This window comes from Rhinoderma darwinii, chromosome 2 (assembly GCF_050947455.1).
Source record: "Rhinoderma darwinii isolate aRhiDar2 chromosome 2, aRhiDar2.hap1, whole genome shotgun sequence".
In the NCBI taxonomy this organism is placed as follows: domain Eukaryota; kingdom Metazoa; phylum Chordata; class Amphibia; order Anura; family Rhinodermatidae; genus Rhinoderma; species Rhinoderma darwinii.
Window position 1 is genome coordinate 37457388 of NC_134688.1, and position 16168 is coordinate 37473555.

General features: G+C 39.4%; 1 protein-coding gene across 2 annotated transcripts in view; it reads right to left on the reverse strand.

The window, feature by feature from the left end:
- Positions 1 to 430: 430 nt before the first annotated feature.
- The window catches only part of LOC142740475 (collagenase 3-like), a 36748-nt gene continuing 21010 nt past the window's right edge, over positions 431 to 16168 (reverse strand). For both annotated transcript variants that reach the window (XM_075849975.1, XM_075849976.1), the window contains exons 2-11: positions 14049 to 14130; positions 13060 to 13283; positions 11695 to 11843; positions 11486 to 11611; positions 10652 to 10813; positions 9753 to 9855; positions 7624 to 7757; positions 7387 to 7546; positions 6187 to 6293; positions 431 to 576 (exon numbers count right to left, since the gene is read on the reverse strand). In XM_075849975.1, the coding sequence (XP_075706090.1) occupies positions 479 to 576; positions 6187 to 6293; positions 7387 to 7546; positions 7624 to 7757; positions 9753 to 9855; positions 10652 to 10813; positions 11486 to 11611; positions 11695 to 11843; positions 13060 to 13283; positions 14049 to 14130 (1345 nt within the window). In that variant the 3' untranslated portion in view covers positions 431 to 478. The remainder of the gene's footprint in view (positions 577 to 6186; positions 6294 to 7386; positions 7547 to 7623; positions 7758 to 9752; positions 9856 to 10651; positions 10814 to 11485; positions 11612 to 11694; positions 11844 to 13059; positions 13284 to 14048; positions 14131 to 16168) is intronic.

Below are 16168 nucleotides of genomic sequence, written 5' to 3' on the forward strand. Positions count from 1 at the left end.
TCCTCAATGCTCCAGTAGAAGTCTATTCCATATGAACCTAATTTGCAGTCAATCACTTTTTTAAGCTGATTAACAAAACATATGAATTTAATAATGATATGACCAATGGTAATGACACCGCTTAAGACATGCACATGTTCTCTATAGATTGATGATGGGTACTACCGGTGGGGTGGTTTTTCTAGTGGGCTCATGGTACACCAATCCAAACTGCCTCCTTTAATAGATGGAAAGTGGGCAAGTGCCAGACACTCATGTCCCCAGAATGTTGGGTCCATTGTCACGAAACAGTACCATGATGGTTGCCCAATTTTGAGTTTTTTCTAAATATGCCCCTGGCCTCCAGTCTTTTGCATTTATGCAGTAAATACACTCACGAACATGGAACAAAGTAGAGGGTAACAATATATTTTAATATAAATAGAGTTGTCATATACATCAGGGTGCTTTGTGTCATAATAAAATATTGATGTGATTCTTAACACAAGACAGGGAATTTTTCTATGACATTTGTAACATGGTGGATCTTTGGGTCATACTCAATCTGTCTTTCTCCATCAAAAAAATAGATGTTCCCTACATGAGAAAAGATCAGACACCGTGTTAATCATGCTGTACATGTCATATTCCATTCACTTAAATAATAAAACCTTTGAGCAAATCTCTATAATAAACTTCCAGTTTGGGGAAACTAAAAGAATAGTGAAAAGCATTATCTGCAAATTCCTTCAATTAGCAGAATGCAGGGAAGGCATCAGGAATTCACAATTCTGCAAAATTAACCGCAGCTAAAACAGGCTTTGTAATGCTTTTACTTATCTGTCTCGCTTTAGGATTATTTTCACACTCGGCAGTTGTGCTACATTTTGCCATTTCAATAAAGAGCTGGAGAGGTCACGTATTGTACTGTAGTTCAATTGAATTCATGAAATCCTATATGCACAGTGACATTGATGTTTGTCACTAAAAGTCTCTGCTGCTAAGAAGTTTTGCAGGCAGGGCCAGATTTACCTTTAGGCACAATGGATCAGTGTCTATAGACGACCCTGGGTAAGGGGCAACTTCCAAAGGGAACATTGACACTGAACATTGTGAATCCAGATGTAAATTATATGCATTTATTTATATGTTAATTAGGTCATCATAATGCTGTGAGAATAAGAGCACTCAAGGGTGTGAGATCTTGTGAGAAGTGCACCACAACATCTCCGCTGCTTTTGTCGGAGAGGTGGGGTTGGATGAAGACGGGTTCATAGAAGTCTATGAGCCTGTCTTCAGCTAACCCCGACTCTCCCAGAAGAGCCAAAAACAGCCATAGTGATCCTATTACAGCCAAATAGACACTGCTCTTGGCTGAGCGCTTCTGCCCCTTTCAGCGATCAGTGGGGGTCTCAGCACGAGGACCGCCACCGATCAAAACTTCTGACATGTCAAAAGTTTTATGAAATTACAGTTATTCTTTAAACTTCCGTAGCTATAGGACGGCAAACTCATAAGTGGAAATATGCTTTAACTGGCTGCCGACACAGGATGAGAATACTCGTCCTGAGCGGCGGGTACTTGGCGCATTAGGACGAGTATTCTCGTCCTGCGTGACAGCCAGTGTCCGCGCGCCACGATGAGCAGCTGTAACGGCTGTAATACACAGCCGCAGCCCCGCTCTATCGACGGAGAGAAGAGAAACTTCTTCTCTCCACCATTAACCCCTTGAATGCCGCAATCGTGACATTCAAAGCTAAAGATAGATGGGGTTCTGCTCCTTTGATCGCGTCACAGGAAATCCCTGTGACGCGATTAATGGCTTTACCTGCCATGGGCAGACAGCCCAGGGTCCATTGAAGGACCCCAGGGCTGTCTTACCATATTTTGTGTTGTTAGGGCATACTGAGGTATGCCCTAACAACTGCCTGTGTACAATTAGTACACAGGCTAATGTACTGGCATATAGATATATGCCAGTACATTAAAGTTAAAAAATCTAAATCAAAATTAAAAATCCCTTTATGGGACTAAAAAAAAAAGTTTAATTAATTTTAAAAAAAAGTTTTGTTAAATAAGAAAAATTTTTTAAATAAATACACGGAAATACAAATGTTTTACAATAAATAAACTTTTTAAAATATAAGTCCCAAAACATCAAATAATAAACTCATATTTGGTATCGCCACGTCCGTAAGAACCTGTACAATAAATGTATAATGTTATTTATGATGATCGGTGTATGATGTAAAAAAAATAAAGAAAACTGCAACGGAACTGCTTTTTTTTCTACGTTTTTGCGCAAATAAAAATGTATAGAACTTAAACGATAATGTAAATGTACCAAAAAAATGGTACCTACATAAAGTACAAGCGCCAGGATGCAAAGAGGGAAATATAAAAAAAATAGTTCTGTCCTCAAGGCCAAAATTGGCCGTGTCCTTAACCGGTTAACCCTTTCACACCGACAATTTGTAGATTCATGTCCTATACGCATATACCCTGTGCAGATAGGACGTGAATCTGTAGACCTCAGCTTCTGCCGGCATAGAGCTGGGGAGAGCGCTCTGACGCCGGCGGTGTCAGTGTTCCCGGCTCCCCAGCAACCTGTTCTCTGATAGCCGAACCGATTGGTTCGGCTACAGAGAATATGATCACCGTTATTAACTGCTTCCTGACCGCCCACAGTAAATTCACTGTAGAACAAACAACCCAAGCACTCAAGCGTATAAATGAATATGATATAGTATTTTTATTTTGTTTTTCCTTTGTCTTTTCTTCACAAAGGTATTTATAGAACCAATACTTTTCTTCAAGCAGTGTTTTGAAGACACTTATTGTGCATTTTTCTTTTACAGGCGATGCACATTAAGTGTCTTCAAAACACTGCTTGAAGAAAAGTATTGGTTCTATAAATACCTTTGTGAAGAAAAGACAAAGGAAAAACAAAATAAAAATACTATATTATATTCATTTATACGCTTGAGTGCTTGGGTTGTTTGTTCTACATATATTGTGGGTTGTCCAAACCCGAACCCTCACAGCACCTGAACATTCCAGCCAAGAGTGCAATCCAATATTTTTTAATTACACAGTAAATTCACATCGGCACTTGCTGGGCTCTGTGCAGCGCCGACGTGAATTTACAGTGGGTGTTAAAAGCCCGATCCGGGTGTCTCAGAGTAGCGGTGACACCCGGATCATGCTGTCAACACCTGCCTCTGGTCCCGGAGGCATGATCTGGACCTGATTGGTTCAGGTCCTGATTATGTGATCGCAGGGAAAGTTTGTTGTAGCAACAAACTGGAAAGTTTGTTGCTACAACAAACTTTCCCGGGGACCGATTGCGGGTGCTGCCGTCGGTTGCATGGCAAAACCGGAGGTCATATAACGGCCTCCGGTCTGCCATTCACGGAAGCCTATGAGGACCAGCTTGTCCTCATAGGCTTCCTGTCAGTGTGACTGTCAACGTCACACTGACAGTTTATAATACATTGCACTATCTAGGTAGTGTAATGTGTTATAGCAGCCATCAGTGCTGCAGGTCTTCAAGTAAAAGAAGTATAAAAAATAAATAAATGTTTTATAAAAGTGTAAAAATAAGTTATAAGTTACAAAAACAAAAACTACTTTTTTTCCTATAATAAGTCTTTTATTATAGGAAAAAATTAAAACGTTAAAAAAGTACCCATATTTGGTATCACCGCGTTCGTAACGACCCAAACTACAAAACTATAATGTTATTTTTGCTGTACGGTGAACACCGCAAAAAAATAATTAAAAAACAATGCTAGAATCACAATTTTTTTGGTCATCCCCCCTCCCAAAATATAGAATAAAAAGTGATCAAAAAGTTGCATGTACCCCAAAATAATACCAATAAAAACTACACCCCGTCCCGCAAAAAAAACAAGCTCTTACACAGCTTTTTTGACTGAAAAATAAAAAAATTATGGCTCTCAGAATATGGTGACACAAAAAATAAATAATTTTATAGAAAAGTGATTTTATTGTGCAAACGCCACAAAACATAAAAAAACAATATACATATGGTATCGCCGTAATCGTACCGACCCGCAGAATAAAGTAAAATGACATTTATAGCGCACAGTGAACGCTGCAAAAAAAAAGGACGAAAACATTGTCAAAATGTATGTTTTTTTTGTCAATTTGCTTGCCAAAAAAATCAAATAAAAAGTGATCAAAAAATCACATGTAACCTAAAATGGTACCAATGAAAACTACAGATTGTAACGTAACAAATAAGCCCTTACACAGCTCCGGTGAAGAAAAAATAAAAAAGTTCTGGCGCTCAGAATATAGCGACAGAAATTGTGCAGAGCGTTCCAAAAGCGGGTAAGATTTATCAGTTATCAGTGCCACACCGGCCACACATCTATGAATTATTTATTTACCCCATTATTATACCAGCAAAACCCCAAACAGAACTATTACCAAGCAAAATCTGCGCTCCAAAAGCCAAATGGCGCTCCTTCCCTTCTGAGTTCTGCCGTGGGTCCAAACAGCTGTTTATTACCACATATGGGGTATTGCCGTAATCGGGAGAAATAACTTTACAAGTTTTGGTGTGCTTTTTGTTCTTTACTCCTTGTAAAAAGTTAATCTTTTTATATTTTTTCAGAAAAAAAGTAGATTTTTATTTTCACAGACAAACGCCAATAAATATAGCAAAAGACCTGTGAGGTCAAGATGCTAACTATACCCCTAGATAAATTTCTAGAGGTGTGTAGTTTCCAAATCCGTGTCACTTTTGGGGAGTTTACACTGTTTTGGCACCACAAGACCTCTTCAAACCTTACATGGTGCCTAAAATATATTCTAAAAAAAGGAGACCCCACAATCCTCTAGGTGCTCCTTTGCTTCTGAGGCCTGTGTTTCAGTCCATTACCATACTCGGACCACATTTGGGATATTTCTAAAAACGGCAGAATCTGGGCAATAAATATTGAGTTGCGTTTCTCTGATAAAACCTTCTGTGTTACCGAATTTTTTTTATTACAAATGGATTTCGGCAAAAAAAATGAAACTTGTAAATAACACCTATACTTTGCTTTAATTCCTGTGAAACGCCTAAAGGGTTAAGAAACTTTCTGAATGCTGTTTTGAATACTTTGAGGGGTGTCATTTTTAAAATGGGGTGATTTATAAAGGGTCTATCTAGTACATAAGGCCCTCAAAGCCACTTCAGAACTGAACTGGTCCTTGAAAAATAGCCTTTTGAAATTTTCTTGAAAATGTGAGAAATTGCTGCTAATGTTCTAAGCCTTGTAACGTCCTAGAAAAATAAAATAATGTTCAAAAAACGATGCAAATATAAAGTAGACCTATGGGGGATGTTAACTAGCAACAATTTTGTGTGGTATTACTATCTGTTTTACAAGTAGATACATAAAAAATTAGAAAAATTATAATTTTTGCAAATTTTCTTAAAATGTTGGTGTTTTTCACAAATAAGCTATGAATTTAGGGACCAAATTTTTCCACTAACATAAAGTACAATATGTCACGGGAAAACAATCTCAGAATCGCTTGGATAGGCAAAAGCATTCCAGAGTTATTACCACATAAAATTACACATGTCAGATTTTAAAAAATGGGGCTGATCCTCAAGGGCCAAAATGACCTTGGCCCTGAAAGGGTTAAAGGGAATTTCAAGAATGTTATATTATTTGACAAAACATACATAGCTTAGCTGTTTGTTTTTTTTTGTTTTTTTTTTATAGATTTTGCCCCAGGTGCCCGGTCTGGAAACCCACAGCTCATTTTTTACTTTGCATCGTCCTTAGTGATGTCACATCCAACCATCCCGTTATAGTCATGTAACCTAGGTGTTTTGGATGAAGATGTATAGATATAATGTCTATACGGACTGAATGTCATCCACAGCTGCGTTGTTTACATGCGACTTTGGGTTTTCAAACTGGGGGCTTGGTGCAAGAATTAAAACATTTTGTATTTGTAGCATAAAATTTAATTCTGGCAACCGTCTCTAATAACGTAGTAAATTGGGGGATGCAGCACCTTGTGAGATTTGTTTGCCAGAAACACGCGTTAATAAATTTGGCGCACAGAATGTCAGCAACTTGAAACAAAGTAACATTAATTATTGTCACAAGTTTTTTTCTACACATGTGCCATCATGCCTTGTTTCCCTGGTTCATGTGGAGGTTATAGAGTATCGCTTACCGTTCTTATGCATATAGGCTGCGTCAACTTTATTTCCCACACCAGGAAACTGCGACTCCAGCAGAACAGGAAATCCACTGTCCATCTGTCTTTGTTTTTCATTGTAACTAAACAAACACCAGAAGAAAATATCATAATATCATTACAAACCAGTACAGAATATAGAAAACATGAAGCATAAGGGGGGAATTCTGTAAACTTTTCTAGGCCATTTTTCTGGTGTAAAAAAAATTCTACTTTTGAGATGTTTGCAACGCTTTGGTGCTTTTAAAAAAGTAGGTGGGGCTTATAAGAATGGGGCGGAGCCACCACTGGCCAAGGCATTTACTTTAATTTACTCCAGAAACTGGTATGAATTATAGTGGAAATCTTTAAGCTCAGTGGCGCATGGATAGAAGAAGATGTGACAAATTTATAAAGAGGCGTGTGACTCTCAATAATTTTGTCGTATCCAGCTGGTTTCCTATTAAAACTGGCATATGAAACACCAGTCTTAATAAGGTCCACCCTAAGTGTCTAAATGTGGCCATACACGTAACCATAAGGTAGGGCCCCATGGCAACATTTGGTGGCTAAAGAGTCACGGCACAAATGTGGCTTTACCACGAATAGGAATATTGGTAATATAACCTCTGATCACAACAGGGTAGAGTAAGATGAACCAGTATTGCAGCAGTGGCCTAATCGTCGTAGTGTAGCTACAACTATACCGCTAGGGGGCCCACAGCCCTGACCATATTACTCAAGATTGACCCTGCCCAAAGCCAACTTTGATTCTATTCTTTGTCATCAGATAGACAGACTTTCTGTGCCGACCTATCCGCTAACAAAGGCAGAGCAGATGCGATATAATGGCAGTATACTGTGGTCGAAGCTGCTGGACTCCGGACACATGCACAGATGGGCAGCAGAAGATAAGGAGGGGGTATCAGAACCTTTTATAAATGGAGTAGATGTAAGGTCTTTCTTATATTAAATCGTACTATATTTGGTATTGAAGGTCAAATTTTAGAGGTACAGTAACAATGAAGGAGTTACCAAGGCTCCACGCAGCATGACCCATTACATGTTGGACAACTACTCTGATTTTCTGATTTTGACATTTATCTATCATCTGGGCTTCTGAGGGGTACTAGTAGTGATGTTTAAAGCTTAACGAGGCACCATATGAAATTGGTGTCTTCGACAGGCACTGCATACCTCCAGCACAGGTCTCCAGTAAAAAAGAAGGTTTTTACTTTGTCCAGATCATGGACAGCGGCATCTATTCTCATCACAGTCTCGGGGAAGCCAAAGTCACCAATATCTCCAGGTTCTTCAGCTGTCAGGTTAGATCCACTGACAGACCAGTAATTTCTCCCTGAAGTTAGGTCATGGATTTAGTAAGGATATAAGACATAAATAATATTCCATGTCTGATTGTAAACCTACACTTACCTTTAAATAACAAAATGGTGTCCTTCATTGGGTAATTATAGGCGGCATCTATGAAATCAGGAAGCCGTTCCCACAGTGAAGTTGTAAAGATTGCTTTTTGTACAGGTAAGTTTGGATGGTGATACCACACATGTCTATTAAAAAAATATATAGCAAAATGAAATCATACTACAATGGAAATATACAAAAACCCTTTTCATATTCCAAAGTAAAGATGATAAAATGTGGTCCTGCTTGAGAAGATTCTCAGTACTCATTGTGAATACCGCATTTCCTTGCAGCACCCCTACCGGAAAAATTAAGTATTACACAGCACTCATTAAAATAAACGGGCAGCTACTAAGTTCAATAGAGAGGTCTATGCTCCAGCTAGATCCCAGTCAGGAGATCCACATCATCTATTACCTCAATATGTCTTAAAGGCAGAGGTCACACTACATATTTTCCAGCAGGCTAAAAATACTCCTCTTAGCATTTCTGAGGAGTATTTTTTGCCAAGGAGGAGTATTTAATTTACAGTAATTCAATGCATAGGCATACATAGTGTAAAAAAAACTTGCAGGGAAACATTACTAACAATGCATCCATGCATAAAAAGAGAATTCAGGTAATTCTAAAACAATTTTACCACAAAAAACATTATATCGATGGGAGTGGGAACTAGTCCTACACCCCCCTCACCAACCACTGCGAGCAGCGTCTCTAACATGCACCAAACACTACCACTCATCTACCCCCATAAGATTGTGAAGAAAAAGCATCTTACACCCAACTGGTTGACTATGCATATGGCCTATACAGTTACAGTGTGATTGTATAGATAACATAGGAGCCTGATTATAGGGGCGGTATAATGTCATGGTAGTGGCTGAGGGGCCCTAAACATCCCGATGGGTTTACTTTAAAATGCACCTTGTTTCTGCTATGATAACAAGATACGTAAAGTGATCTTAGCTGAAAATGATATGAAGTTCTTAATGAAAAAGAATTACCTCTTTATGTGCTGTATTTACAAGTTATTATTTCCATTATGAAGATGCAAAATAAAAGGCTTGCGTAACAGACTAAGTCAAGGTGATGGATCACATCGCCAATGCCATCCTCTTCCACACAGGCATGGCAATAGAGCCTTCCCTACACACACTCACGCACGCACGCACGCACACACACACGCACACACACACATATATATATTGCTACTGTACTGTACAGTATAAGTATATATGATGTGGGAAAGGGTGGCGTTGACGATATGATCTATCAGGATGGCGCATACAACGTTTACATGAGGGAAGTGAATCACATTGATTAAGAAGATTTATGTCTTACCCATCACTGGCATAGCATAACAGCGCCGTGGCCTTTACCATGCCCTGTCTCAATGGCTCCCAGAGGTTGCTCTGTACATTTATCCTGCAGCCTTCCCAAACCGATAAATCGGCTGTGGTCTGATTGTCAAAGGGAAAGCTCCTTACTGGCCACCAGCATCACCTACCATTGGCTGCAAATAATGAGCAATCGCTCATTCACTCACCTGCCCCTGCTGTACACAGTTGTAGCCCTGCGACACTTCTTAGTACAGAGTACAGTCTTATGGGATCTCTGATTAAAGGGTAACTTCTGTCATCTAAATTAGTTGTAGTAATTTATTTCTTGAAGGCAACTCCCACTTCTCTCAACAAAAACAGAAGAGGAGCTTTTGCTTGAACTGAAATGTACATCTGGGTTGACGTTATCCGGGTGACCACCATTACTTGGGGTAAGAAATCATTTATATACTGTCTTACCTTTTTTTTTTTTGTTACCCTTAGGTCGTCATACTGTATTGAACTGTTTTGCACTGTTGCACTTTATTTTTACATTAGGATGTCATCCTTTTCTACTAGATTTATGTAATAACTAATTGTCTAATTATGTCCCCATGATGTTGCCAACAATATCCCCAGTGTGACTTGTTTTATGTTTTTAATAGAATTATGATATACACTAATAAACATAATTATATATATAATTTTTTTGTAGCTATTTTGCACTCGTTCATGTATATAAGTTGGGTTCCTCTTCTGTCAAACTCAGGTTTTGATTTCCTTCAAGCAAATAATAAAAGGAAGGATAAAGATATGTTATACCTGTCTTTAAAAATAACAATGCCTTCCTCCAAATGTGCCATGGCATCGATAGGAACCTCCTGACTGCATATTTTGGGAGTTGTAAAACTTGAGGGTCTGGAACCTGAAACCAAAGTACCAGTTGTAAATGCTGTAAAAAAGGGTTGCCTGGTTTATTAAACATTTTCAAATGCATTATAGTGAATTCTGAGATGATAGAGGGGGGTCCCTCATTAAGGACCCCCATCAATTGACTAGAGAGGTAGGCAGCTACCAAAAGGCGTCTCTCATTCTGGAGGACCAACAAGTCCGTGCATTACATGGACAGCCTATTTATTCTAATAATAACTATGTACTGCTTAATTTCCCCTGTGGTGGCGCTGCAGGGAAATTGAACACCTGCTACCAGGTTCCCACAATGCTTACCGTGGATCTCTGGGTACAAACAGTGGAACACCCTGTGATTAGCTTAATATCAGGAGACCCTTCTAACAAAAACGGATTGTCCAAAGTGGACAAGCCCTTTCTGCGACAGGTGTTGAGCTATGAACATGGGCTATCCTGACCTTATACATACGTTAATTATTAGGCTAAGATCTTTGTTGGACACTAAAGTTCAACGATCTACAACAAAATGTTGCGCTCAACTAATTTTACATATTAATTTCTATGGGGAAGAGAAGGGTAAGTCCCTAGTGGAAAACAATAGAAAACTCTATGCTACATCCCCCCTCCACCACAATAAACAAAACAAACCTAATAGTCATGGATCTAAGCAACCTTGCGTAGGAAATAAATATGCACCAATAGCACATTAATAAGGGTACCACATATAAACATGGAAAAATATTCACATGGGATCCTGGAAAACACAATGGAAACAGGCAATACAAACATTAAAGCAAAAATGTGACATTTACCATATAGTTCCTGTATTCCCATGACATCATCGGCTGGAAGGGTGAAGTTCTCTGAATTGAAATAAGCGTAGATGGGGTACATAAGAGCATAAGGACTACTGGAGTGTGCCAGCCCCAATGTATGTCCAAATTCATGTACAGCCACTGAGAATAAGCTGTAGTCTGCAAGGAGAAGATGAAGGAATGATACATAAAATTGTAAGCTCTTCAGGGGAATGTGCGTGATATGCAAATGATTGGGTGGATCCACTGTAAAGTAAGTAATGTGTAGGCTCCTCTGTAGGTTTGGTCGCCAGCAGACATCAGTAGACTAGTAGGTCAGTTCACCTTGAACAGGGGTACAGAGTCACCAGGTTTAGGAAACAGACCCTTTCAGTCCACAAGTAACCAAACCATGGCCTGTATGGACTTCAGGAGGTTGTCATTCCAACCATTTCCACCTCAGGTTCCTAGTTCCCAGGAAATTCCCCGTCCAGCCTCGCTTGAGAATGTCAGACAAAGAGACATGTTTCTTTCCGCCTGAAGCTGGACTAGGGGGAGCTCCTTACATACAGTCATGTCTTACAGCAACCTCCCCTATTTGGGTCTGTTGACAGCCAGAGTTTTATAAATTGAACTGTATCATAGTGTGAAGGGAAGCAGGGGATTTGGAGTAATTTCTTATTACCTTATTAGATGAAATAACATGAAATTATATGTACACTTCAGCCCTAGATCACCAAAGATATACCATTAACCCCTTTACCATCATGACCACCATGAGAAGCATTACGTGTTAACCTCTAACCCACCGAAGACCTTCAGAACTATTACATGTGAACCCATGAGCTTTACCTTCTGAATCCAGAGTCCAAGTTTCCTCATAATCAAAATGAACATCGCCGCCCAAGTGTTCACCAGGAGGAAAAGCATGAGCCAGTATCCCTCTAGGACCATCAAAAGGAAAGAAGTCTCCATGTTCTAGAGAGAAACAAAGCACATCTTTCCATAATTACTATACATTTATAGAAATATTTCGACAAATTGACACAAACTGAGTTTACCTTTGGCAGCAAAGGAGATCATCACGTCAGCATTTCCGCTATGAAGCTGTATAAACTGGAAGGGTGTCACCTTGCTCCACACTTTCCAGGCTTCTTGTATGTTCTGATCCACATCATAAGGTGGTAGATCTGGGATATGGTTAACTATCCTACACAATGCAAAGTCTTTGTCCGATTACTTTGAGGATTTCAGATGAAGAAGTAATACACCATACATCATTAATTATCATGCAATATGTCACACAAGAAAAAAAAATATCTTAAAAAAATTCCTCGAATGATAATACAGAAGAGATTTTCCATTCAGGAAACATTTAACTGACATCATACCAAATGTGTTTTATAGAATAATTGAGACCAGTGGACTATGCCCTTATATACTATATGATATCTAAGCAGGGTCAAACTGTCCCATCATTGTACCAGGGGATCTCCTGATGGCCCTGACTCTGACACAATAATGGGCCCCAATTAACCAGCAGTAGACAACCCTATCTTGAGGTGACTTTGGAGCCAATTGCTTGCCACTAGGGTCTTTTTCTTATGGGATGACTCACAAATAACCTAGATACAGTATGTCCTGTGTGAGCAATGATAACAACAAAGTTAATACAAGTGAAAATGAACGTGCACATGTCTGTATAGATGGATGGTGGGCCTCAGGATCATCTCTTCTAGAGGACCCAAGGCAACCCTGTCTGACACTGTACATAAAATCTAAAACCAAATGTTAACATTATGCATATACATTAGTTATCATGAAGGAAGTCAACCCTGCTGATCGATTGTGGGTCCAGCTCTGGAAACCCCCAAAGATCAGCTGTTATAGATGAGGGAAGAGGATTGTGAGGAAATGTAGAATAACAAAATGCACATTCAAATTAATAGGCAACTATGGAAAACATGGCTGTGCTGAGTCCCCCAGAGAGAGAGCCATTGTTTATTATGAGCTTCCTACTCTAACTCATAAAGGGGGAAAGAGAGAAAGCCCCTTTATCTGATGACTGTTTGAAAAAATTATTTGAACAATTTAGTTAGCCCAGATTAATCTTATGCACCTTTGCTATGAGCCATGTGAAACTTCATTGGGTTCCCCCTTGCCACAATTATAACAATGTTAGCAAATAATGGAGGGACAGTGAGTGGTTTATGTCACTCTTTTCTGTTAAAAGGAGTGGAAATAGGGTGGACCTGCATACCCCGGCCCCTACAGCATTATCAGCGTACAACTTTGAAGACTTTTTTTTATTTCATAAATAGAGCCCCTTTCCCATGGCCTCCCAGGCGGCTGCCTACTCAGCCTACCCCTCATCCTTATCCTGGTCTATAGAACCTGACAATATGCAAATAATTATATTAACTTACCTGTATGTCAGGATAGTGGACGTCCATTTTAAATTCCTTTCAATGATAGCATACTCTGCAACATCAGGAACTCCACATCTGGCCTCATCCATCTTACTGTCTTTCTTGACGTCATGTCCACAACTCGATAATGGGTCAGTAATGTTTTCTGTTTCATGAAGTTGTCTGTCAGAGGATTGTATAAGTCTTTTGTTTGTGACTATATCATCCGTGCTCTGATATCTCTGCATATAATGTTTAACAAAATTGGTATAGACGTTAATGTGTATTACAATTCATACGTGGATATAAAAGGTTATTCTCATTATAGGCTTGTATCACGTGTCAATAATTTATGTCAATTGGGTCACATTGGTGAAGCTCCTGGTGCTGGGACCCCCATCATCTCCAGAACAAACAGTTCCTGGCAATGTTTTAATGGAGAAATGTCAAGGCATGCAACCTTTTATTGAAATCTAGTACTGCTCCTCCTGTAACTCCAATTAAATGCATTGTGGAGGCGGAGGTTCTTCTGTAGTCATCTCTCCATTAAAAGACCTGTAGGGACCCTATATGCCACAATATATGTTCACACAACTTTGCCATGTGAGTGGTCCCTAGAAAATCCATTTTAAAATACAATATTAGGGATAGCTGAGCTAATAGAGGGGAATCCCCATTCAGGGTCCTCATCTTGTCACCAGAGTGGAGAGCAGCTATACAAGAGAGTCACTCTCTCTGGAAGACCCAACATGTTTGTACAAAATTGGATATCCCAGTAATGCTTAGTTTCTCCTGTGGTGGCGCTGCAGAAAAATTAAACACTTGCTGCTGGGTTCCCCCACACATTGTAGCTGATTGCTCAGGGACCGAGCAGCAGGAAACACTTTAATTAGCTTATCATCGAGTGACCTCTTCTACCAAAAAAAAACATTTTGTCTAAAGCGGACACCCCCTTTAATGATTAATTATATGGGTAATAGCAATTTTCTGCTGAAATGATTACATACCTTTGCATCCTGTAGATGATAAGTTGTAGGGATCCTCTGATCTGGCAATCTATTCCTCATGATCGGCAAAGCATTTGCTATACTGAGAAAGAGAAAACTCAGTATTACTTGGAGCATGTTCATAGTGTAACTATTACACTTTTACAATGTTGACTCGTACAATTACATTTATAGCTACATAGGGAGACAACAATTTCTTATCAGACTATGACATTCTTGATGATTGAGCTAAACCAGACTTAATTAGAATTTGTAAGGGTATAAAAAGCTGAATAGTGAAATGTGATGTGACAATAGACACATTTGTATTAGATTGGTCATACAATATTTAACATTAGATGACAAAAAAAAGTGGCAAAATACTTCTAACATATTAAGGTCTTAAATACTTATCAAATTAGGAAAGTAGTGGGGTAAACAGTGTTGACTTACTGATCGGTGGGGGTTCGACTGCTGGGACCCGGATCAATTCTTATAATGAAGTGGCCATAGTGCCATAGTGCTGTGCTTTATTTCTTTGCATGGCAAGTGGCCATGAGAGCTGATGTGCTGGAGACATACCGAAGAGTCTGCTGTCCATACTGAAGAGTCCATTGTCCATTTGTTCTTCAGATTGGCGGAGGTCCTACAGGGCGGACCTACTCCGATCAGAATATTATGTCATATTACTGTGATGTGCCATGATATTCCCACCCCCATGCTGCAATTGTAATTTGCATTTAGCGGGTCATGCACAATGATGGTGCTGGCACAGGAGTCCGGGCACAGTGGTTGTTGTAATATACACAGTAAGCCATAAAACCATACATATTTGGCATTGCTACAATCGTAATAATCAATGAAATATTTAACATATTATTTATGCTGCAAGGTGAATGGCGTAAAAAAAATCCTAAAAAATTATGGTGGAGTTACTATTTTTCCCCATTCTCCTAATTTTTTTAAATTAAAGGCAATCAATAAGTTTTATGTACCCTAAAATGTTGCCAATAGAAACCACAAAGGTCTATATCAATAGAAAAATAAAAAACGTATGGGTCGTCGGATTTACATGTCATTTATACTGCATTATAAACAAAGTAAAAGAATCCCAAAAACAATGCAAGAATTGCTTGACTCTCTTTCCAATCTCCCCCAAAAAAAAAGTTAATCAATAAATTATATGTAATGATGCCACAGAAAAAATAACTTGTGCAGCAAAAAACAAGGGGCGGCGATTAAAAAAATAAATAAGAAATGAGCCAAAATAATTATATTCTTATGGGGTTAAAGTGTAGCTAAACGTTCGACAAACTTCTGACAGGTCATAGTGACATGTCAGAAGTTTGTATTGGTAGGGGTCCGAGCACTGAGACCCCCACCAATCTCTAGAACGAAGCAGCTGAAGTGCTCGTGTGAGCGCTCAGCTGCTTCGTGTCTGTTCGGCTTTTTCCGGAAATAAATGTATCGGTGTACGGACTCAATAGAAAGTCTATGAGCCCGTACTCTGATACATAGGCTTTCCGGAAAAAAACGAACAGAAACGAAGCAGCTGAGCGCTCACACGAGCACTTCAGCTGTTTCGTTCTAGCGATTCGTGGTGGTCTCAGTGCTCGGACCCCCACCAATCCAAACTTCTGACATGTCTCTATGACATGTCAGAAGTTTGTCGAACATTTAGCTACACATTAAGGGTATGTGCACACACACTAATTACGTCCGTAATTGACGGACGTATTTCGTCCGCAAGTAGTGGACCGAACACAGTGCAGGGAGCCGGGCTCCTAGCATCATACTTATGTACGATGCTAGGAGTCCCTGCCTCTCCGTGGAACTACTGTCTCGTACTGAAAACATGATTACAGTACGTGACAGTTGTCCTGCAGCGAGGCAGGGACTCCTAGCATCGTACATAAGTATGATGCTAGGAGCCCGGCTCCCTGCACTGTGTTCGGTCCGGGACTTGCGGCCGAAATACGTCCGTCAATTACGGACGTAATTAGTGTGTGTGCACATACACTAACTATCTTCTAACAAATACAAAATGTATCAACACTTTAAAGGCCATGTACAACTTTGAAAACATATATATATATATTTTTTAATAAAAATGTGTACACCGTGTTCCAAATTATTATGCA